At 44.3% G+C, this 25,037-nt stretch overlaps 1 protein-coding gene across 1 annotated transcript in view; it reads left to right on the top strand.

The window, feature by feature from the left end:
• USP21 (ubiquitin specific peptidase 21) overlaps positions 1 to 25,037 on the top strand; it is a 612,045-nt gene that overhangs the window by 361,288 nt on the left and 225,720 nt on the right. Inside the window, exon 10 of the mRNA XM_044057408.1 lies at positions 22,802 to 22,909. Coding sequence (XP_043913343.1) covers positions 22,802 to 22,909 — 108 coding nt within the window. The remainder of the gene's footprint in view (positions 1 to 22,801; positions 22,910 to 25,037) is intronic.

Below are 25,037 nucleotides of genomic sequence, written 5' to 3'. Positions count from 1 at the left end.
CCAGCCAAACCATTACAATGGACGCTTCAGACCACGGATGGGGAGCGCACATGGAGGGCAGATGCATTCAAGGGCTATGGTCACAAAAACAGCTACGCATGCACATAAACCAAAAGGAAATGCTGGCAGTGATGCATGCAATAGAGACCTTCATGTTATTTCTACATCAAGGTCACCTGCTAATAAGGACAGACAACACTACAGTTATGTGGTACATAAACAAGCAGGGTGGCACCCATTCCTACCCTCTTTGCAGACTGGCAATGAATCTATGGGAACTTTCCTTGACTCTCAATATACAACTGCAATCCCAGTTTGTACCAGGAAAGTACAATATACTGGCGGACAGCTTAAGCAGGAACATCATGGATGCACACGAATGGATGCTGCACCCAGACATCTTCCATCAGATAACACAATCATGGGGGAGACCGGACATAGACCTCTTTGCCTCCCCACACAACCATCAGCTGGAGAATTTCTGCTCAAGGACATACCACCTACAAGCATGGAAAGTGGACGCTCTCTCCTTCAGCTGGAGAACTCTTAACAGTGTATGCATTCCCACCTCTTCCATTAATGACCAAGATCTTACTGAAGATCAGGGCAGAGCAGCCAAGAGTGATTCTGATAGCTCCAGACTGGCCAAGACAGCACTGGTACCCATTGCTAAAGAGCATGTCACGGACAAAACCATGGCTTCTGCCACAATGGCCGCTTCTCCTGACACAGCACAATTACAAAACTCTGCATTCCAACCTGAAAACATTACAACTAGCTGCCTGGAAAATACCTTGACTCATCACCAGGAAAAGCTATCCAAGAGAGTGAAGGATATCATCATGGAAGCTCGCAGGCCTTCCACAAGAAAGGCATGCTCAGCAAAATGGAAAAGATTTCACACCTGGAGCACCTCAAAGGGCCTAGATGCAACAGTTATGAACATGGCACATATCCTGGAATATTTGGCAGAAATGCTCCACAATGGCCGGTCTTACTCTTCCATTAAAATTCATGCTTCAGCAATTTCAGCAGAGTACAATACTGACCCACCTGTCTTCTCTCATCCTCTGCTAAGACAGTTTCTAAGAGGAATTAAAAACATCAATCCTCCAAGGAAACCACCACTGCCTACTTGGGATCTTAACTCCGTGTTGGAAAAACTAACACTGCCTCCCTTTGAACCAGCAGCATCTGCAGAACTACAGTTCCTCTCTTGGAAGACTGCCTTCCTTCTGGCCATAACCTCAGCAAGAAGAGTATCTGAGTTACAGGCCCTCATGGCAGTACAGCCATTTCTTATTTTCATCAAGACAGAGTTTCATTGAGAACCAATCCTTCATTTATGCCAAAGGTGGTATCTAGAGTCTCATTAAACCAAGCTATTCACCTGCCAACCTTCTTTCCAAATCCACAAAACAAAGGGGAAAAGCTTCTGCACACCCTGGACATACACAGACAGTTGCGCTACTACTTGGACAGAGCTAAAAATTACAGAAGAACTGACCAGTTGTTTGTAGCATATGCTGCTGGTGCACAAGGAAAAGCAGTTTCAAAACAGACAATTTCAAAATGGATAGGGAATTGCATTCGTTTCTGTTACTCCTTTCATGGAAAAACTGTGCCAGCTAACATTAGACCTCATTCGACCAGAGCCACAGCCACCTCCACAGCCTTCTTAAGAGGGGTGGCTACCAAGGACATTTTAGAAGCTGCTACATGGAGCTCCGTGCATACATTTTCCAAGCATTACAACTTACCTTTATATTCCAGATCCAGAGCAGGCTTTGCTACGGCAGTCCTGCAGGGCATTTTAGCTACACCATCTTTTACATAGATCCTCCACCCCCAGATTGGCTATGGTATTCTACCCATATGTGATGACTGCAGATGCATCCTTGAAGGACATAGTACAGTTTTGTACCTACCATAATTGTAGATGTCCGATAGGTATGCATCTGCAGTCAGGGTTACCCTCCCTCCTTCCCCTCTGTGGTATTTCTTGGGTACATTCCCCTCTCATAGCTAGCTGGGGTTATCTATTATGGTGTATTTGTTTTTATATATGTATATATATTTTAGTGCATGTTTGGAATTTATTGCATTTCTCCAAATTTAGCCTTCCTTAGAGGGCACCTGGCATCTGGGGCAAGAAAAACTGAGGAAGATGGCGTCGGCTGACGCTTTTATACCCCAGGCGCTCTGACGTCGGGGAAAGGGCGACTTCAGCCGACGCCGGACCCAGACTTTGGAATCCGGCCGACCGAAGGGCTGCCTGAGGCAGGACAACCCATATGTGATGACTGCAGATGCATACCTATCGGACATCTACATTTATGGTAGGTACAAAACTGTACTTTTTATGTCCAAGGTGATTGAGATTTCCATTAATCAGTCTATTCATCTTCCTCTTTTTTCCTTTCTCATCAGTCTGCAAGTGAAAAGGTTCTTCACACCGTAGATTTGCATAGACAGCTCAGATATTATTTGGACAAAACTAAAGTTATTCACAGAGTTTGGCAGCTTTTTTGTTTCCTTTCATCCCATGTTTTTGGGTTTGGCTGTTTCTATGCAAACAATCTCTTCTTGGATTTCAAAGGCCATTACTTTATTTTTTCATTGAGTATGTCTTTCTTCATCAGTAGAGGGTCGTTCTACCAGAGCTGTTACTTCCTCTGGTGCGTTTTTCAAGGGCCTGGATGCCAGTTCCATCTCTGAGACTGCTGCTTCATTTTCTGTTCATATTTTCACTAAGCATTACAAGTTGGATGTTCTTCCAGGGCCATTTGCCAGGGCTGTTGTGCATGGGTGTCTGTATGGTTCTTCTTTACCATCCTCCTCCCAGACTTCCTGTTGAACTTTTGTACTCTCCCTTAGGTTATGAATACTGTCACAGTCATATTGGAGGATATAGTACCACTGTATAAAATTTTACCACAACAGTAGATGTCCTCCTTTTCATTGTTTTAGTATTCCCTCCCTCTCTCCTGCACCCTCTGCTCTAGCCTTGTTCTTTCTTTTTTTTCTTGCCATCCTGACCAAAGGGTGGTTCTCCTTTCTCCTTCTGGCTGCACATGTTTTTCCTTGTCCCTATGGGGTATTCTGTTCCTCATGGGCTTTTTCAGTTCAGAGTGTATGCATCTGTATGTCACCTTTATGTGTACACCTTGTGTGGGCAGCATACGTGTGATGTAAGACACCTGTAAGCACTAAAGGCTTTGGTATACTGGCCAGATGTTGGACTGTCATTGGCAGCAGATCCCTTTGGTTATTAATACTGCAGCAGTGAAGAGAAGGACATCTGTTATGATAAGAATTTACACAACTGTGCTTTGTAGAAGTAGGCCGTTTGGTCGACTACAGCTTGATAGAATCCTGTTTTGTCAGTCATGTGAAATAAATGCATTTGTAAGGGTCATTGTGAGGTAAGGTCTACTTAACCCAAAGGTGCATTGACCACTGAGTCATTTATATTAGTTGCAGGGGGGCTATCCCCTGCATGGTGAGAGGGCAGTGGCAGACTTAAAGTGAATACCTGTGTGTGTCTTCAGGAGCCCACACTCCAGATGTGGAGATAATACACCTGCTGTACTGGGTCTGATGTGCAGTACATTGACTACTTTGTGCAGATGTTCATCGTGTTTCACTGTTTCAGTCATTACACTTGGGTTATCCTGCTGGCAGGCTACCCGCAGCCGGCCTGAATTCCAAAGTCCTGGTCCAGCGTCGGTTGCTGTCACCAGTGCGCCAGGGGTATAAAAGATGCAGCCGACGCCATTTTCCTCAGTCTTTCTTGCTGCGCGGTGCCCGAAGCAAAAGCAGTTCGCAAGTGCCGGTCGGCCGGCTCCTGAGATTTTCAAATCCCAATTTCAGATCCAAAGTCTTCATTAAAGCTAAATACCCCGTTGGGGAAACTTTTTTCTTGCTCCAGACCGATGTCAGAAAAAGTTAACAATTTTATTTCTTGTGGGAAGCAAAAACCTCATAAGGATTTTCATTCTTACTGTATTCCTTGCCTAGGCCGTGACCACAACGTTGCTAGCTGCCGGTTTTGTGCTAGATTTAACCAACGCACTATTAAGCGTTGGTACGATTTTGCTTTTCATTACTTTGGCTGAAGATTTAATTATATAATGCCGTCGGAACAGCCGACGACCGGAGTTTATAAAAAGCGCAAGGAAAAGGACAGGCATCCGAGGTCCAAAACCGACGACAAAGCCTTCGCTAGGTCAGTTTCAGTGAGGCACTTTCGCAGCCCCTGACGCCTGCTACCTCAGTGCCACAGGCCGCTTCCGACTCCCACATGGAGCCGACTAGGCCTCTGGATACTCAAGGTATTGGACACTCTGAAACTATTCCCTCAGATGGGTCCGGAGCAGCTGAGCAGGCATTGGCTTCTGAGGGTGTTTTCAGACCTACACAGTTATATGTTAAGCCAACCTCAGCTTCAAAGGCAAAGACTAAAGCAGATCTAAAGACAAAGAAACAAGTACAGCATTCTCCTGCACAGACTTCCATGCCTAAAAAACCAATGCTTAAAATGGCCGAAGACCTAATTACTTTGATCAGGCGTTCCCATCCCCCTCCTGATAAGAGGCCTAGGCAAGAGACAGAATATGAATCTTCAGATCAGGTTTCTGTTTCCTCTGACTCCTCCTCTGAGCAGGGATACTTCCTTCCTCCCTATGAGGATTCTGATGCTGAAGAGTCTGTTCCTTCAGCCTCTCCTTCTGAGGATTATTCTTTTGGGGAAACCCTTCACACCATGAAGGGAGCACTTTCACTGGGAGAGCCAAGATTACTCAGAATCTAAGAAAAGGCTCAGAGACTTTCTTTTACTACCTCAGCACAGACCTCTTGCTATTCCACCTGTTCTAGACATAGTAGATGATGTATTTTCAGAGTCCAGCCTGTCTCCTGACTCTTTACCCGCTGCACCGGTTAAGTCAGACAGATACTACAGGGTTCCAGATTCCCACAAATTTCTATATAAAAACCCTGCTTGCTGACCCAGAAACTATATCTCAGGGTCCCAAAGGGGTCAAAGCTTCCACTGCAAAAAACCCTGTCCCCTCTGATAGGGATTCTAGGGCACTGAACAGATGGGGGAAAAAAGTTTACACTTCTGCTACCTTGGCTGTAAGGGCTTTAAATTGTCAGTTTCATATGCTTAAATATCAACAATATTTAATGTTACTGCTAAAACAGAAAATGTTGACAAATTCTGAATGTCCAGATAACAAGGAAATGTAGGATTTATTGCATGCAGCTGAACAAGTGGGAAAACATACTTTGCAATGTGGTTTTGATTCACTGGAGGCCTCTTGTAGTGCCGCTGTTACGGGTACTGTCATTAGAAGGCATGCTTGGTTAAAGGAACAAAATCTGCCTGATCATGTTAAAGCAAAATTATTGGATGCTCGTTTACAGCATAATACTTTGTTTGGTGTTAAGGCAGAAGAGGTGTTGAAGAAAATGGAGGATAAAGCAAAATCTATGCAGACAGTTAAGGATTTCTTATAGGTACAACCACCCAGATTTAGCAGGAACTGGCCTTCAAAGAATTGGTCCTTTCCAGTGTCAGACAGGCCACAAAGAGGCAGATACAGACGCCCTAGAGGCAGAGCCCAGCCCCAAGGCTCATACAGGCCTAAACAATGGGGTGCTTCTTCCTCCAAAAGCGGAGAAGACAAATCACAGCCATATAGAAAACAGTCCCAATGACTTTCCTCTGCCATTACCAAGCACTTATCTTTTGGCAGCCCCCTTAGGGGGGGAACTAGCACTTTTTTCACAAAATTGGCATATAATCACCCAGGACAAATGGGTCTTGAATATAGTGTCCCAGGGCTACAGGTTCCACTTTTACACCCTGCCAAAGGCAAAAGGTATGCCAGACCTGCCACAAAATCAATGGGCAGAGGCACAAAAGCAAGTTACATCCCTCATGGACATGAGGGCCATTCAGCGAGTACCACAACAAGAGCAGGGACAAGGATTTTACTCGACTATTCCTGGTACCCAGAAAGGGCAAAGCATGAAGACCAATTCTGGACCTGTCTATTCTAAACACTTTTCTGGCTGTTCCAAAATTCAAAATGTTGACTCTGCAGCAGCTTCTGCCCATGCTGGGCAAGAAGGCTTGGCTTGTAACCTTGGACTTAAGAGGCATACCTATGTGTCCCAATCAGACAATCTTGCAGACGATACCTCAAATTCATAGCTGGATCAATACACTACCAATTCTCTGCACTGCTCTTTGGCTTATCTACTGCGCCCAGGGTCTTCACAAAATGCCTGGCACCAGTAATCGCTTTCTGCAGACAAAGGGGAATTCAAATATACCCTTACTTGGACGACTGCCTTATTCAAGCAGAGAACAAAGACATTCTACTGAGGCATCTGGCGTTTGTACAAAAACTACTAATTTTCCTAGGGTACACGGTAAACGAAAAGAAATCAAAACTAGTGCCCTCTCAAGAGATAATATTCCTGGGTGCAAGCTTAAATACAACTGCCCAGATGGCTTATCTCACGCCAGACAAAGACAACTGACTTCTTACTTCGAAATGTTGGCAACAAAGACCCAGTTATCTGCAAGAAGAATTCTGCAGGCTTTGGGCTTCATGGCATCCTGCATTCTACTAATTCCATATGCAATACTGCATATGAGGAAACTACAATGGTATCTAAAAAGTGTTTGTACTCAACATTGCCACAGCCTGAAAACATTAATTACCCTCATTCCCTGCCTGCAACAGGAGTTTCGATGGTGGGCACAGGCCTGTCACCACAACAAGGGACAGCCATTCACTCTACCAACGGCCAGGCAGGTACTAACAACAGATGCATCAGATTATGCCTGCGGGGCCCACATGGCAGGAAAATGTATTCAGGGAGCATGGCCAGCAAGCCAAATGCATCTTCATATCAATCAAAAAGAGATGGTAGCTGTTCAAAATGCACTGACAGCCTTCAAGGATCTACTTCATCCAGGACAACTGCTGGTAGACAATACTACAGTCATGTGGTACATAAACAAGCAGGGAGGCACACATTCCTACCCCCTCTGCAGACAAGCCATGACTTTGTGGAACACAGCATTGACTTATCAAGTATACCTGCAAGCACAATTCCTGCCAGGAAAGACAAATACTCTGGCAGACGAACTAAGCAGAAATCTCAAGGATCCCCATGAGTGGAAACTAGATCCACAAGTCTTCAACATGATAACAAGGAAATGGGGATGCCCAGGCATAGATCTATTTGCCTCCCTGCACAACTGCCAACTACAGAGATTCTACACAAGGACTTATCACAAACAAGCATGGAAAGTGGATGCCCTATCATTCAGCTGGAAAACCCTTAAAGTATATGCTTTTTCTCCATTGCCTCTCCTCCCCAAGGTATTTCTAAAGGTCAGACAAGAGAAGCCAAAAATGATACTGATTGCCCTAGACTAGCCACGCCAGCACTGGTACCCAATCCTAAAGAGCTTGTCCCTGGACATTGCCTCAGATTCCTCATTTGCTGACCCAACAAAACAATCAGATCCTGCACAGCCAGCTCAGAACCCTGAATCTGGCTGCATGGCTGATGTAACCATTCAGAACTCACTTCTCTCTAAAGCAGTTATGGATGTCATTTTGGAGTTCAGGAGGCCCAGCACCAGAAAATCTTATACAGCAAAATGGAAGAGATTCTGAGCTTGGAACCAGGCACTAGGAATGGACACGCTTGTACCAAATATCCCTCAGATTTTACAATACCTAACTGAGATGCTGGACAAAGGCCTATCCTGCTCATCAATTAAGATCCATGCCTCTGCCATTTCAGCTCATTACAATACGGACCCACCTTTTTTTTTCACATCCACTGCTAAGGCAGTACCTCAGGGGGGCCAAAAATAAGACCTCCAAGGAGAGCTCCAACACCTGCATGGGACCTCAATTTTGTCTTGGAAAAACTCATACCATCTCCTTTTGAGCCAACCACTACAGCTGACATAAAATACTTATCATGGAAAACAGCTCTGCTCCTAGCAATAACCTCGGCAAGAAGAGTCAGAGTTACAGGCACTAATGGCTGTGGAACCTTTTATTATTTTCCATCCGGACAGGGTTTCTCTAAGGACAAAACCAACATTTATGCCTAAGGTAGTGTCCAGTGTGGCTCTTAACCAAACCATTCATTTGCCTACCTTTTATCCAAACCCACAGAATAAGGGGGGGGAGACTTCTGCATTCTTTAGACATACACAGACAGCTACGCTTCTACTTGGACAAAACTAAAGCCTTCAGAAAGACTGAGCAGCTCTTAGTGGCATATGCCCCAGGATCGCAAGGAAAAGCTATTTCAAAGCAGACTATTTCAAAATGGATAGGACACTGCATTCGTTTCTGCTATTCACAACATGGCAAATCAGTGCCTAAGGGCATTAGGCCACATTCAACCAGATCAACAGCCTTCCTCAGAGGAGTACCAACCAAGGACATTTTGGAGGCTGCAACTTGGACTTCAGTGCACACTTTTACAAAGCACTACCACTTACCTCTTTACTATAAATCCAGAGCAGGCTTCGCCACTGCAGTTCTGCAGGGCCTCATAGCCACTCCTAATTCTATCTAGGCCCAGCCACCCTACCTCAGCTTTGGGATTCAACCAAAGTGTAATGATTGCAACAGTGAAACAGGATGAACATAGTACAGTTGTGTACCTACCATAAATGTAGATGTTCGAGTGTATTCACTGTTGCAGTCCAGGTTACCCTCCCTCCATCCCCTTCATTGCTGGGACTTATCTGTACTTCTCTATTCTATACAACCTATGTGGTGTATTTGCTTGTAGATGAAGGTAATGTTTGTTAGTGCATGCTTTTTTATGAGCACAATTTTTAGCCTACCCTTTTGGGGGCACCTGACGTTTGGGACAAGAAAAACTGAAGAAAATGGCGCTGGCTGCATCTTTTATACCCCTGGCGCACTGACGTCAGGGAACAGGCGACAGCAACCGACGCCGGACCAGGACTTTGTAATTCAGGCCGACTGCAGGTAGCCTGCCAGCAGGATAACCCAAGTGTAATGACTGCAACAGTGAATACACTCTAACATCTACATTTATGGTAGGTACACAACTGTACTTTCTAGAGGCTGTACTTGGAGAGGGACATCAAGTTACTTGGAGTCTAGAAGGAAGATAAATGGAGTATAGAGGAAGTTATATGACAAGAGATTAAAGTAGCTGAAGGTCTTCTCACTAGTGATTAGGAAACGGGGGCATGTTACAGAACCGCAGGATTACATCTGGCTGATGATGGAACAAGATAGAGAGGTACAGAGTGTAGGTTACCAATATCAACTGTTCTGTGGATCTGTGAAAGTACTTTTTCCAGGAGGTGAGCATGAACAAATTTACCAGCAGAGTGGGTGGGGTGATAGAGAGGGAGTATACTGAAGCCTGTAGGAGGGGCTGGGATAAGTAGAAAAAGAATAAGGAGAATATACATATGGAGAAGTAGGAATTTAAATACATTACATCTAAGAAAGAGGCTAGGTAAGCATGTCAGTCTTGGTAAGCATGTCAGTCTCCGCTATCAAGACAAGAAGTACTATATTTTTTAATATATATTTTTGATGAAAAATAGTTCCTCCACCTAATGTTTCAAACTTTGTGGTACATGTTAATGGTGTTGGAGGAATTATTTTCATCAAAAATATATTAAAAAAAAATAATATAGTACTTAAAATAAGTAAAATGCAACAATTTTACAGAGACCATTCTCTCACTCTGTCATGTACGGTCACTTCTGCTTTCATACACACATTCACTCACCCAAGATTGTTCTAAGTCTCTCTCGATGTCTCACACACGCAAATCTCCTCTGCCTTCATACATACATGCATTCACTCACACAGACAGAAACATAAACATACACATAACATACACACACGTACACTTTTTCTGTTTATTTTTTTTTACAGTTGTTAAACAGCAAAAGCACTGGTTAGACAATATAAAGTAATGGTGGCCATTCATTTTTTAGCAGACTTGGCGCTCCACAGCAGCCTGATGTGCTGCCGTGAAGTGGCAGACTTTGTTTGGGCATTACTTGTACATTAATACCCTGCCAGGGAATGTTCGTTCTCCAGTGAGGGTGCTGATGTACCGTTTGCTCAATGTTCTTCGTGTTTCACTGTTGCAGTCATTACATGTGGGTAATCCTGCTGGCAGGTTGCCCTCATTCGGCCTGAATTCCAAAGTCCTGGGTCCTACGTCGGCTGCTGTCACCCCTTCCTTGACGTCAGGTCATCAGGGGTATAAAAGAAGCAGCAGACACCATTTTCTTTAGTCTTTCTTGCTGCGCAGTGCCCGAAGCAGTAATGTTCAAGTTTCAGATCCGAAGTCTTCAATAAAGCTAAGTAACCCTTGGGGAAACTTTTTTCTTGCTGCAGACCGATGTCAGAAAAAAGTAAATAATTGTATTTCTTGTGGAAAGCAAATACCTCATAAGGACTTTCATTCTTACTGTATTCCTTGCCTAGGCCCAGATCACAACGTTTCGGGTTGTCGGTTTTGTGCTAGATTTAACCAACGCACTATTAAGCGTCGGTATGATTTTGCTTTAAACTATTTTGGACGCCGGTTTAATTCTCCAGAAATGTCGGATAGCCATCCGACTACCGGAGTTCACAAAAAACGCAAAGAAAAGGAGAGAGAGAGAGAGACGACAGAGGCCCAAAACCGACGACGAAGCTTCTCCTAAGCCAGTCACCGGTTCGCCGGTTCTCAGTGAGGCGTTTTCGCAGCCCCTGACGCCCGCTACTTTAGAGTCGCAGGACCCTACCGACTCTCACGTGTAGTCGGCCATGCCGCTGGAAGCTCAACGTATTGGAGCCTTGGATACTATTCCTTCAGATGGGTCCGGAGCTGCTGAGCAGGCACCGGTGTCTGAGGGTGTATTCAGACCTAAACATCTTTACAGTAAACCGACTTCAGCTTCAAAGGCAAAGACTAAAGCACCTTCTAAAGCAAAGAAACAAACTCAAGAGCCACGTGGACAAGCCTCTATGCCCAAAAAACAGATGCTCAAAATGGCCGAAGACTTGATTTACCTTTATCAGAGGTTCCCATCCCCCTCCTGATAAGAGGCCTAGGCAAGAGACTGACAATGAATCTTCAGATCAGGTTTCTATTTCTTCTGATTCCTCTTCTGATCAGGAATATTCTTTTCCCCCCTATGAGGATTCTGATGCTGAAGAATCTATACCTTCAGCTTCTCCTCCAGAGGACTATTCTTTTGTGGAAACCTTGCATACCATGAGGGAGCATTTCCACTGGGAGAGCCAAGATTTTTCAGAATCTGAAAAGAGGCTCAGGGATTTCCTTTTACTACCTCAACACAGGCCACTAGCCATTCCACCTGTGTTAGACATTGTAGATGTGTTTTCGGAGTCTAGTCTTACCCCTGACTCCTTACCTCCAGCTCCTGTTAAGCCTGACCGATATTACATGGTTCCTGACTCTCATAAATTCCTTTTTAAAAACCCTGCTGCAGACCCAGAAATTATTTCACAGGGTCCCAAAGGAGTTAAGGCTTCCGCTGCAAAAAAACCTACCCCCTCTGAGAGATTCTAGGGCACTGGATAGATGGGGAAAAAAGGTTTACACATCTGCTACCTTGGCTATAAGGGCCTTAAACTGTCAGTTTCATATGCTCAAATATCAGCAACATGTCATAGCATTGCTAAAACAGAAAATGTTGTTAAACTGTGAATGTGCAGAAAACAAGGAAATGCAGGATTTATTGCATGCAGCTGAACAAGTTGGAAAGCATACTTTGCAATGTGGTTTTGATTCTTTGGAGGCCTCCTGCAGGGCTGCAGTTACGGGTTCTGTAATTAGGAGGCATGCTTGGTTAAAGGAACAAAATCTGCCTGATCATGTCAAAGTTAAATTATCAGATGCACCTTTACAGCACGATACTTTGTTTGGTGTTAAGGCGGAAGAGGTGTTAAAGAAAATGGAGGACAAAGCTAAATCTATGCAAACTGTCAAAGATTTTTTACAAGTACAGCCACCTAGGTTTAGTAGACACTGGCCTACAAAGAATTGGTACTTTCCTGTGTTAGACAGACCTCAAAGGCGCAGATCCAGACACCCTAGAGGCAGATCCCAGGCGCAAGGTTCATACTGGTCAAAGCAGTGGGGTGCTTCTACCGCCAAAGTTGGAGAAGACAAATCACAACCATACAGGAAACAGTCCCAATGACTTCCCCCTGCCTGCGCCAAGCACTTATCTCCTGGCAGCACCCTTAGGGGGAAAATTATCACTTTTTTCTCAAAATTGGCACATTATAACCCAGGACAAGTGGGTTCTAAATACAAGGCTACAAGTTCCATTTCAATACCCTGCCAAAGGCAAACGGCTGGCCAGATCTGCCAAAAAATCAATGGGCAGAGGCACAAAACAAGTCTCATCCCTCATGGACATGGGGGCCATTCAACAAGTAAGAGAGCAAGAGCAGGGACAAGGATTTTACTCGACTGTTCTTGGTACCCTGAAAGGGCAAGGCCTGGAGACCAATACTGGATCTATCGATTCTGAGCACATTCCTGGATATACCAAAGTTCAAGATGTTGACTTTGCAGCAGCTTCTGCCCATGCTGAGCAAGAATGCTTTGCTTGTGACTTTAGACCTAAAAGAGGCATACCTGCATGTCCCAATCAGACAATCATGCAGAAGATACCTCAGATTCAAGGCTGGCTCAATGCATTACCAATTCTCTGCACTGCCCTTTGGCTTATCTACTCCACCCAGGGTCTTTACAAAGTGCCTGGCACCAGTAATTGCATTCTGCAGACAGAGGAATACAAATATATCCTTACTTGGACAACTGTCTAATTCAAGCAGAGAACAAGGACATTCTTCTACAGCATCTGGCATTTGTGAAAAGACTTCTAACATGCCTAGGGTACACAGTCAACAAAAAGAAATCAAAATTAGTACCCTCTCAAGAGATAATATTCCTGGGTGCAAGCTTAAATACAACTGCCCAGATGGCTTATCTCATACCAGACAAACAAAGGCAACTGACTACCTATTTCAAAATGTTGGCAACAAAGGCCCAGTTATCTGCAAGAAAAATTCTGCAGGCTTTGGGCTTCATGGCATCCTGAATCCTACTAATTCCATATGCAAGACTGCATATGAAGAAACTTCAATGATACCTAAAAAGTGTTTGAACTCAATGTTGCCACAGCCTGGAAACAATGATTACTCTCATTCCCTGCCTGCAACAGGAGTTTCAATGGTGGGCAAAGGCTTGTCACCAAAACAAGGGCCTGCCATTCACATTACCCCCAGCCAGGCAGACACTAACAACAGATGCATCAGATTATGCCTGGGGGGCCCACATAGCAGGAAGATGCATTCAGGGCACATGGTCCTCAAACAAAATGCATCTACATATCAATCAAAAAGAGATGCTAGCTGTTCAAAATGCCCTTACAGCCTTCAAGGACCTACTTCATCCGGGACAACTACTGATAAACACCATGGTCATGTGGTATATAAACAAGCAGGGGGGCACACATTCTTACCCCCTTTGCAGACTAACTATGACTTTGTGGGGACACAGCATTGACTTACCAAGTACATCTGCAGGCACAATTCCTGCCAGGAAGGAAAAATACTCTGGCAGACGAACTAAGCAGAAACCTCATGGATCCCCACGAGTGGCAGCTGGATCCACAAGTCTTCAGCATGATAACAAGGAAATGGGGATGCCCGGACATAGATCTATTTGCCTCCCCTCACAACTACCAACTAAAAAGATTCTGCACAAGGACTTCTCACAGACAAGCATGGAAAGTGGATGTTCTAACTTTCAGCTGGAAAAACCTATCAGTATATGCCTTTCCCCCACTGCCTCTCCTCCCCAAGGTACTCCTAAAGGTCAGACAGGAGAAGCCAAAGATGATACTGATTGCCCCAGACTGGCCCCGCCAGTACTGGTATCCAGTCCTAAGGAACGTGTCTCAATGCACAGCTTGGACCTCACCTCAAATACCTCATCTACTGTCCCAGCAAAACAATCAGATCCTGCACAGACAACTCAGGACTTTAAACCTGGCAGCATGGTGGATAATGTAGTCATACAAAACACACCTCTCAGTAAAGCTGTGATCGATGTCATTTTGTAAGCCAGAAGGCCTAGTACTAGAAAATCTTATGCTGTAAAATGGAAGAGATTCTGTGCTTCGAACCAGGCACAAGGAACTGATACAGCTGTGCCAAATATTCCTCAGATTTTGCAATACTTAACTGAGATGCTGGACAAAGGCCTATCTTTTTCATCTATTAAAATTCATGCCTCTGCCATTTCGGCTCATTACAATACAGAGTCACCAATCTTTTCTCATCCCTTATTAAAGCAGTACCTCAGAGGAGCCAAAAATGTAAGGCCTCCAAGGAGATCACCAATGCCTGCATGGGACCTCAACTATGTCTTGGAAAACTCACCCTGCCTCCTTTTGAGCCAGCTGCTACTGCTGATATAAAGTTTTTATCTTGGAAAACAGCTCTGCTTCTAGCAGTAACTTCTGCAAGATGAGTTTCAGAGCTACAGGCACTCATGGCTGTGGAACCTTTTATCATTTTTTATCCAGACAGGGTCTCTCCGAGGGCAAACCCAACATTTATGCCTAAGGTGGTGTCCAGTGTGACTCTTAACCAAACTATTCATCTGCCAACTTTTTATCCAAATCCACAGAACAAGGGGGAGAGAATACTGCATTCTTTGGATGTACACAGACAGCTTAGATTCTACTTGGACCGAACCAAAGTTTTCAGAAAGAGCAATTACTAGTGACATATGCTGCAGGATCACAAGGAAAGGAGATCTCAAAGCAGACTATTTCAAAGTGGGTAGGCCACTACATTCATTTCTGCTATTTACACCATGGCAAGCCAGTGCCTAAAGGCATTAGGCCACATTCAACCAGAGCTGCAGCCACTTCAGCAGCCTTTCTCAGGGGAGTACCGACCAAGGACATTTTAGAGGCTGCTACTTGGAGTTCAATGCACACCTTTACAAAGCACTATCATCTGCCACTCTACTCTAACTCCAGGACAGTTTTTTCCACTGCAGTTCTGCAGGGCCTCATAGCCACTCCTAATGCTGTTTAGCTCCAGCCTCCCAACCATAGCTTTGGGACTCTACCCAAATGTAATGACTGCAACAGTGAAACACAAAGAACATAGTACAGTTGTGTACACTTACCATAAATGTAGATGTTCGAGTGTATTCACTGTTGCAGTCCAGGTTACCCACCCACCATCCCCCTTTCTTCTGATGGAACCTATCTTTCCTTCTCTGATTTATACAACCTATGTGGTGTATTTGCTTGAAGATGAAGGTAAAGTTTATATTGGTGCATGTATTTTTATATGTATAAATTTTGGCTACCCTTTTAGGGGGCACCTGACATCTGGGGCAAGAAAAACTAAAGAAAATGGCGCCGGCTGCTTCTTTTATACCCCTGACGACCTGACATCAGGGAAGGAGCAACAGCAGCCGACGCAGGACCCAGGACTTTGGAATTCAGGCCGACTGAGAGCAACCTGCCAGCAGGATTACCCAAATGTAATGACTGCAACAGTGAATACACTCGAACATCTACATTTATGGTAAGTGTACACAACTGTACTTTCTCTAAATGTAATGTTACAGTGTTCTGGAACTCTTTGCCACTCATAAACACACTTCATATTTGCCTGAATGTATTTTCAGAGCTGAAGCTTATTTTGGGCAGTGGTCTTTGTCCAGCCATAATTAAGTACATTGGTTCTGTTGAGAGATTGCTCTTATTACATTAGCCTCTCCCCCACATACAGTATAAATGGTGCTTTAAATATTAGTGTCCAGGCACATGCTTTCGTGCTAGCAGAATCACCACTACTTGTGGTGTGTTTTAATACTGCTTAGTGCTGAATGTTAGAAATTGCCGTCACTGGGTCTGTCAGCAGCAGATACAGTACTAAAACAACAGCAGCAACCAAGGTAACTTCCTGTGGCACCATACCTCTCAACCTTCAGACACAGGAAATAAGAACAAAGGCCCTTGAAACATAAGAACATCCAGCTAAGAATCTGATTATCCAATTAGCATAAAAATTGATTACCACATAGCACACAACTTTCTGCTTCCAGTAGGAATGCGGGATACTACCCAGAAGCACTTTTGAAAAACAGTGTGACAAAATGATGAAAACATATAATAACATAATTAAAGAGAATGTAAAATCTGTAGAGTTCATTGAACTGTGTTACAAAATTCTGTCATACAAGGTCATTTGTTTTCACTTCAGAAAAAGGGAGATACAAGATGTCACTTTCTTTAAATTGTCACTAGTATGCTCTCTCAGAGCCACATGCTCCAGGGATCTAAACCTTGTCATCACAATAAACAAAACATGCTGGAGGGAATAGGTTCCTGACCCAGAGACTCCCCAGACTCTGGAATAGACTTGCCCATACATGTGAAGCAGAGTTCCTCTTTGGCCCTCTTCAAAAGGAACCTTGATTGGATGGGAGAAAGGAAATTCACCCCGGGGATCACGTCAGTCGCCCTGCTAGACATGAGTCCAGGGAAGTAAATAGTGTGGGAAGAAATAGCCAGGGAATTGTTATGGCTAGGCTTGTATAGGCCCTAGGGCTGATGGCCTAGTACCAACCTATAATCATGCCGTGTGATTTTCAGCATACTAGACAGATTTAAAAATCAAACATGTTGAAAGGGATTCGGAAGATTGTGTGAAGTAAGAAGTCAAGCCTGAAACTAGACATACATCCAGAAATAGGGCCATCCTGTGCAGAGATAAATCAAGGTTGAAAATAAGAATGCCCCTCCAAAGTAAAGGACAGTTGAGAGGTTGGTCTGGCACTAGCAGGCATTACTCTGGGGAAACCCACACTTATTTCTGCTATCATTGAGTGGCTGGTGATAACATTACTGGTTGTAAGGAAGAATGGGGTCAAGTAGTCAGAGTGGCAGACCCAGAGCTGTCCAAAGATTATGCTGTTGGCTGATGTCCTTCAAGGATGCATCTGCAGTCCTTACATATGGGTTGTCCTGCCTCAGGCAGCCCTTCGGTCGGCCGGATTCCAAAGTCTGGGTCCGGCGTCGGCTGATGTCGCCCTTTTTCCCGACGTCAGAGAGCCTGGGGTATAAAAGCGTCAGCCGACACCATCTTCCTCAGTCTTTCTTGCCGCGAGGTGCCCAAAGCAGAAGCAGTTCGCAAGTGCCGGTCGGCCAGCTCCTGTGATTTCAGCTACCGAAGTCTTCAAAAAAGCTAAGTACCCCGTTGGGGACTCTTTCTTGCCTCAGCCGATGTCAGATCAAACGGTTAAAGTTAATAATTGTTTATCTTGTGGGAAACAAATACCTCATAAGGATTTCCACTCTTACTGCTTACCCTGCCTAGGCCCAGACCACGACGTCTCGGCCTGTTCAGCCTGTGCTTCCTTCAATAAACGCACTCTTAGGCGTCGGGCAGAGTTTGCAGAGGAATTTTTTGGGGAAAATTTCTGTTATATCATGCCGTCGGAGCTTCCGACAGCTCATTTACCCAAAAAACGAAAGGATAAGGACCGACACACGCGGTCCGCGGTTTCGGCCGACTCCACGCCTAGGCCTACCGCGAGTGTTTCGGTCGCTACTAAAGCCGAATCTCTACCGCTTCCGACCGACAACACCGCACAGCCGGTAACTTCGGTACCGGAGGCCATCACTGAGTCGGTCATAGAATTTCCGTCTGAAACCGGTGCTCAGGAAATAACCAACACCATTTCTGTTGATAAAACTACTCCAGCACGTGGGGCAACCAGGTCTCCTGTATCCATGTCCATTAAGGCCTTTACACAGGCTAAAGCTGCTAAACAGCCAAAATCTCTCCCTCCCAAGGCTATTCCTCAGGGATCCACCACGAGTTCACAAATTTTAAGTTTGGCTGAAGACCTTATTTCCTTAATCAGGGGCTCTCAGCCACATCCAGACAGGGGTCTCACCCACCTCCAGGCAAAAGGCCCAGGGTTGAGCAGACAGATCCTCAGTCTTCTGATGAGGCCTCAGATGACTCTGCCCTTTCAGACTACCAGGAGGAGGCCCTTCCGGCCTACAAGGATTCTGATGCAGAGGAATCTATTCCCTCGGCCTCCCCCCCTGAAGAGTTTTCCTTTGGGGAGAACCTTCACTCCATGAGAGAGCATTTCCAATGGCAATGCCAGGAATTCTCTGATTCCAGGAAGAGGTTAAGGACTTTTTTACATTTGCCTCAGCATAGACCTTTGGCTATTCCTCCTGTTTTAAATGTTATAGAAGATGTCTACTCTGAGTCTAGTATTTCCCCTGACTCCCTTCCTCCGGCTCCTGTCAAACCTGACAGGTACTACAGGGTCCCGGACTCACATCTATACCTTTACAAGGGCCACTCTGCTGACCCAGAAACTATTTCCCAGGGCCCTATAGGGGTTACAACCACCACTGCCAAGAATCCACTTCCTTCTGAAAGGGAATCCAGGGCTTTAGAGAGATGGGGTAAAAAAGTGTATACTACTTCCACTCTTTCTATGAGAGCATTAAATTGTCAATTCCATATGATACAGTATCAAGAGTATCTGTTAGATGAATTGCATAAAAAACTATCCTCGCCTGAACCCCTAGACCGCAAGGCGCTTCAGGATCTGGTGCATAACTCTCAGCAGGTTAGCAACCATTTCTTACAGTGTGGTTATGATGCATTGGAAGCTTCATGTAGGTCAGCAATGACAGGTGCAGTCATACGTAGGCATGCTTGGCTGAAGGAGCAAACACTGCCAGATCATGTTAAAGCAAAGCTTCTGGATGCACCACTGGAAAAAACAAAAGTTATTTGGTTCCACGGCTCAAGAGGTCTTAAAGAAATTTGAGGAAAAGGCTAAATCAGTACAAACAGTCAAAGATTTTCTCCAGGTCCAACCACCAAGATTCAGCAGAAATTGGCCTTCTGAGAATTGGTCCTTTCCAGACACAGACAGATTTCAAAGAGGCAAAAACAGGCGTGCCAGAGGTAGAGGGCAAGCTCGAGGCTCCTACAGAGGACGTCAGTGGAAGCCTCCTAACCAGAGAGGTAGTGCAGGACCCACAACTACTGCGCAAGGACAAACTCAATTACTTGACTTTGACTCCGCCAACCAGGGCTCAATTGGAAGCACCTTTGGGCGGAAAGCTATCTTTATTCTCAGAAAATTGGCACAGTATTACAAAGGACAAATGGATACTGCAAATAATAGACAAAGGATACAGATTCCATTTTCATACATTACCAAAAAGACAAGGCATGCCAAACCTGCCACCAAATCAAAGGGCAGAGGCTTTCAAGCAAATTTCCAAACTACTACAAATGAAGGCAATAGAGAAGGTTCCTTACACAGAACAAGGCCAAGGATTTTATTCCAGACTATTCCTTGTTCCAAGAAAAGAAAAGCAATGGAGGCCTATTCTGGACTTGTCCGCACTGAATACTTATCTCATCGTGCCAAAATTCAAAATGCTGACCTTACAGCAACTCCTTCCCATGCTGGGCAAGGGGTCCTGGTTGGTAACTCTAGACCTCAAGGAGGCATACCTGCATGTCCCTATCAGACAAAGTTGCAGAAGACACCTCAGATTTCTTGCAGGTTCAGAGCATTATCAATTCTCAGCATTGCCCTTTGGCTTACCTGCGCCCAGAGTATTCACGAAATGCCTGGCATCAGTAGTTGCACATTGCAGACTTCAGGGGATTCAAATATCCCCATACCTGGACGACTGCCTTATACAAGCGGACAGCCAACAAACATTGGTAAAACACTTGAACTATGCCATCCGCCTACTACAGGCCTTGGGATACACAGTCAACATTCAGAAATCAAGACTTGTTCCATCCCAAAGAATAATTTTTCTGGGTGCAAAGCTGGATACAAACACCCAAATGGCTTTTCTCATAGAAGAAAAACAAGAACAATTACCGGATTATTTCAGAAATCTGACAACACAAACCCAGCTGACTGCAAGGAAAATCCTGCAGGCCCTGGGTTTCATGGCATCTTGCATTCTTCTGATTCCACAAGCAAGGCTGCATATGAGGAAACTACAATGGTACCTAAGGAGTCTATGGTCTCAACACAGTCACAGCCTAGAAGCTTTGATCCCCCTCATTCCATGCCTTCAAAAGGAATTTTTGTGGTGGGCACAAGCAAGCCAGTCAAACATGGGTCTGCCTTTCAGCAAGCCACATATCAGCCAAACCATTACAACGGACGCCTCAGACGATGGATGGGGAGCGCACATGAAGGACAGATGTATTCAAGGGCAATGGACACAAAAGGAATTGCGCCTGCACATCAACCAAAAGGAAATGCTGGCAGTGATACATTCAATCGAGGCCTTCGAACATTTCCTGCATCAAGGTCACCTGCTAATAAAGACAGACAATACCACAGTAATGTGGTACATAAACAAGCAAGGAGGTACCCATTCCTACTCTCTTTGCAGGCTGGCAATGAATCTTTGGGAACTTTCCCTAAAACTCAATATAGAGCTGCATTCCCAGTTCATACCAGGAAAGGACAATGTACTGGCGGACAGCCTAAGCAGAAACACCATGGATCCACACGAATGGATGTTGCATCCAGACATTTTTCTTCAGATAGCACAATCATGGGGAAGGCCAGACATGGATCTTTTTGCCTCCCCCCACAACCATCAACTGAAGAAATTCTGCACAAGGACATACCATCCTCAAGCATAGAAAGTGGATGCCCTATCCTTCAGCTGGAATGCTCTAACAGTATATGCATTCCCACCTCTTCCGTTAATGACCAAGGTCTTACTGAAGATCAGGACAGAGCAACCAAAAGTGATTCTGATAGCTCCGGACTGGCCAAGACAACACTGGTACCCACTGTTAAAGAGCATGTCACGCACGAAACCGTGGCCTCTACCACAAAGGCCACTTCTGACACAGCACAATTACAAAACTCTACACTCCAGCCTAAAAACCTTGCAGCTGACAGCCTGGAAAATACCTTGACTCCTCGCCAGGATAAACTATCCAAGAGGGTAAAGGGGATATCATCATGGAAGCTCGGTGGCCTTCCACAAGAAAGGCATATTCAACAAAATGGAAAAGATTTTGAACCTGGAGCTCCACAAAGGGTCAGGATCCAACCGTGATGAGCATTCCACATATCCTTGAATACTTGGCTGAAATGTTCCATAATGGCCTTTCTTATTCATCCATAAAAATTCATGCTTTAGCTATTTCAGCAGAGTACAACACTGATCCACCTGTTTTTTCTCATCCTCTGCTAAGGCAGTTTCTAAGAGGGATAAAAAACATCAACCCTCCAAGGAAACCACCAGTGCCTACATGGGACCTTAACTTCATGTTGGAAAAATTAACTCTACCTCCCTTTGAACCAGCAGCATCTTCAGAACTACAATTCCTGTCTTGGAAGACTGCCTTCCTTCTGGCCATAACCTCAGCAGGAAGAGTATCTGAGTTACAGGCCCTCATGGCAGTACAACCATTTCTCATTTTCCATCAAGACAGAGTCTCTTTGAGAACCAATCCTTCATTCATGCCAAAGGTGGTGGTATCCAGGGTCTCACTGAACCAAGCTATCCACCTGCCTACTTTCTTTCCAAATCCACAAAATAGAGGAGAGAAACTTCTGCATACCCTGGACATTCACAGACAGTTGCGCTACTACCTGGACAGAACTAAGGCTTACAGAAAAACTGACCAACTGTTTGTAGCATATGCTGCTGGTGTACAAGGAAAAGCAATTTCCAAACAAACAATTTCAAAATGGATAGGAAATTGCATTCGATTCTGTTACTCTTTTCATGGAAAAGCTGTGCCAGCTAACAGCAGACCTCATTCCACCAGAGCAATAGCCACCTCCACAGCCTTCTTAAGAGGGGTGGCTACAAAGGACATTTTAGAAGCTGCTACATGGAGCTCTGTGCATACCTTTTCCAAGCATTACAACTTGCCTTTATATTCCAGAGCCAGAGCAGGCTTTGCTACTGCAGTCCTGCAGGGCATGTTAGCTACACCATCCTTTTCTTAGGTCCTACCACCCCCAGCTTGGCTATGGTATTCTACCCATATGTAAGGACTGCAGATGCATCCTTGAAGGACATAGTACAGTTTTGTACCTACCATAAATGTAGATGTCCGATAGGTATGCATCTGCAGTCAGGTTTTCCCTCCCTCCTACCCCTCTGTGGTATTCTTTGGGTACCTATCCCTCATTTTAGCTAGCTGGGGTTATCTTTTATGGTGTATTTGTTTTTTATTGCTGTGCATGATTGGAATTTATTCATTTCTCCAAAATTTAGCCTTCTTTTGAGGGCACCTGGCATCTGGGGCAAGAAAAACTGAGGAAGATGGCGTCGGCTGACGCTTTTATACCCCAGGCGCTCTGACGTCGGGGGGGGGGGGGCGACATCAGCCGACGCCGGACCCAGACTTTGGAATCCGGACGACCGAAGGGCTGCCTGAGGCAGGACAACCCATATGTAAGGACTGCAGATGCATACCTATCGGACATCTACATTTATGGTAGGTACAAAACTGTACTTTCTCTCCCTTGTTAGTTTCATCATGTCACATTTTCTGCAAACGGGTGAATTAAGAATGAGTTTGAATGTGTGCAGGTGTAAGAATATGAAGAAATAAAAAAAAAAAAGTTTATTTCCTTAACACCTCAGATCTGAACAGGTTTTCCACCACTAAATACTCCATCAAGAAGTGTGTGACGTATGTTGAATTTCCACTGCAGAAGCTAAACTTGCATGGCTGCACTGCAGAAAAAGCTGGTAAGAGTGAACCATGTTTAAAGTTAATTGCTTTTAAAATGTAACATGAAGTCTGGATAGAAAGTGTTTGAGAATGCATATAGTATAAAACAAATGAAACTGAAATGATTGAAAACCTGTTTGAAAATTATGGTGTTGTATAATGTAACTGGTTCCCTTCAACTCCTTGAAGCAGCAGCTTTCTGAACTGAAAAAGCAGGTACAGTTAATTAAAAATCAGCTGATCGTATGTACCTGCTTTTTTCAGTGCGGGATAGAGGTATTATGGGAATTTGCCTTTTCCCTACTGTAGTGCAGTCTTGGAGAAGTATATAATTGGGTCTGTTTGCTCATCAAGTACAAATCACAGCGAACACCTTATAATCTAAACAGTGAAACTTTAAATTACCGAAAATGCTTAACATCAAAAAGTAATTCATCGAATGGCCATAGTTGGCCAACATCGTGAATGTAATCACACACCCCACTGTGAAGAGCTGCCCCCCCACACCCCCACTAACTATATATACCAACTCTAAGATTGCACTACAGTGAAGAATAGGGCAAATTTAAAAAAAGGCTTCCTTTGCTTACTTTGTGCATTGCGGTACTTCCTGGTTGTTGGCCAGCTATGGCCGTTCGATTTATAAGGCATTCGCTGTAATTCGTATTCGATGTGTTAGCATGGAACCTGTATAATTAGCAGGGGGTGAGAAGGTGAAGGGGGGCTTGCTCCCCTGCCATAATGCATTTTGTGTTCGTTTGAATTTCTGTGATTCGAACTAGTGTATTTGAATCTTCGTGATTCAAATTGTTTTAGTGGTATAATAGGTGTTCAAAGTTTTGATACTTCGAATGTGTGTCATACAGACAAAGAATGGTTTATTATCAAAATTTCTATTGAACATTGCCGTTCTCTCATATTATCAAGTGAAATCTGTGAAAACCTGACTGCTGAAATTCCATATCTCCAAAAAAAATCACCGAACTTCGACATTCACTTCTGGTTTTGGACCTGACAGAAGTGCTACCATGGGTCAAGAGGTGGCGAGATTTAGCAGTCGGGAATTTCATTGTTCACAATTGCAGTGTTCAGAGTTCGGACATTCCACATTCTGACTCTGTGAATGTTCGGTTGAAATTTTGATTGTAAACCACAAAGAACACGCATGGAAAATAAGACACTGCCTAAGGGCACGATTGCTGAGGAGAAGAAACCAGCATGTCCTCTAGAACAGGTCCTTAAAGGGAGACTGATGTTTCATTGACTATGGAGTGCTTGCTGAGACTGAATAATCATAATGCATTTGTTAATAGAATATTTTCTGAGTAGGACAGGTTAGTACACAAGATAACAAGTCTACTGCAGTATTCAATATTATGTGGGAGACACCAGTATATAGGATTATGAATATTATGTTAACATGGATACTGAATGAAAAAGACCAGTATGTAATGTTAACATGGATACTGAATGAAAAAGACCAGTATGTAGGATGACCGTTTCTTAAGTGAATGGGTTTGTTGGATAAAACTGAAATGTTGATTGGTGACCTTCTGTTTCATTGTCAGACTGAAAAAATAAAACGTCTGGCTGTAGGTGAAGTGGGAAGGTACCTACACACACACATCCTTCATGCAGAGATATTTGCTCTCTCTGCCTCTACGCTCATTTAATTCAGATTTCTATTTCCTGTCTTCTAGCAGGCCGGGCAGCAGTTGTCTGGAGCAGTCTGGGTCATAATTGGATGTGTGCAAATCTGAGTTTTTGCCATACATAATTAATTTTAGTAGGAGTCTCACTTTTACACTCATAATCACATTATTACCAAAAACTCAGTGCCCTGATTAAGCTACATTATAGCAGTATGTGTGGTCTGCCTTAAAGATGCAGTAAACTTCATTGAGAAGACAGACGCACAGCACTGGAGGGATGGAATGCAACACAATGTGATCGGCATTGTAGGTGTGACTTGGATAACGTAACCCACTCTGAAGTCACCTAGGTTCATGGTAGGTTATACATTTTTAACAAAACAGGACCTTACTGAGGAGAATCTCAACCAGACTGTTGCTCAGTGAATGGGAGAGAGAGAGAGAGAGATGTGTAAGGTGACTCCTTTTAGGAGAGTGGAAACTGAGTGAGGGA

The sequence above is a fragment of the Protopterus annectens genome, chromosome 15.part0 (assembly GCF_019279795.1).
Source record: "Protopterus annectens isolate FY-2018-M chromosome 15.part0, PAN1.0, whole genome shotgun sequence".
NCBI classification, from domain to species: Eukaryota; Metazoa; Chordata; order Ceratodontiformes; family Protopteridae; genus Protopterus; species Protopterus annectens.
This window is presented reverse-complemented; position numbering and strand designations above follow the sequence as displayed.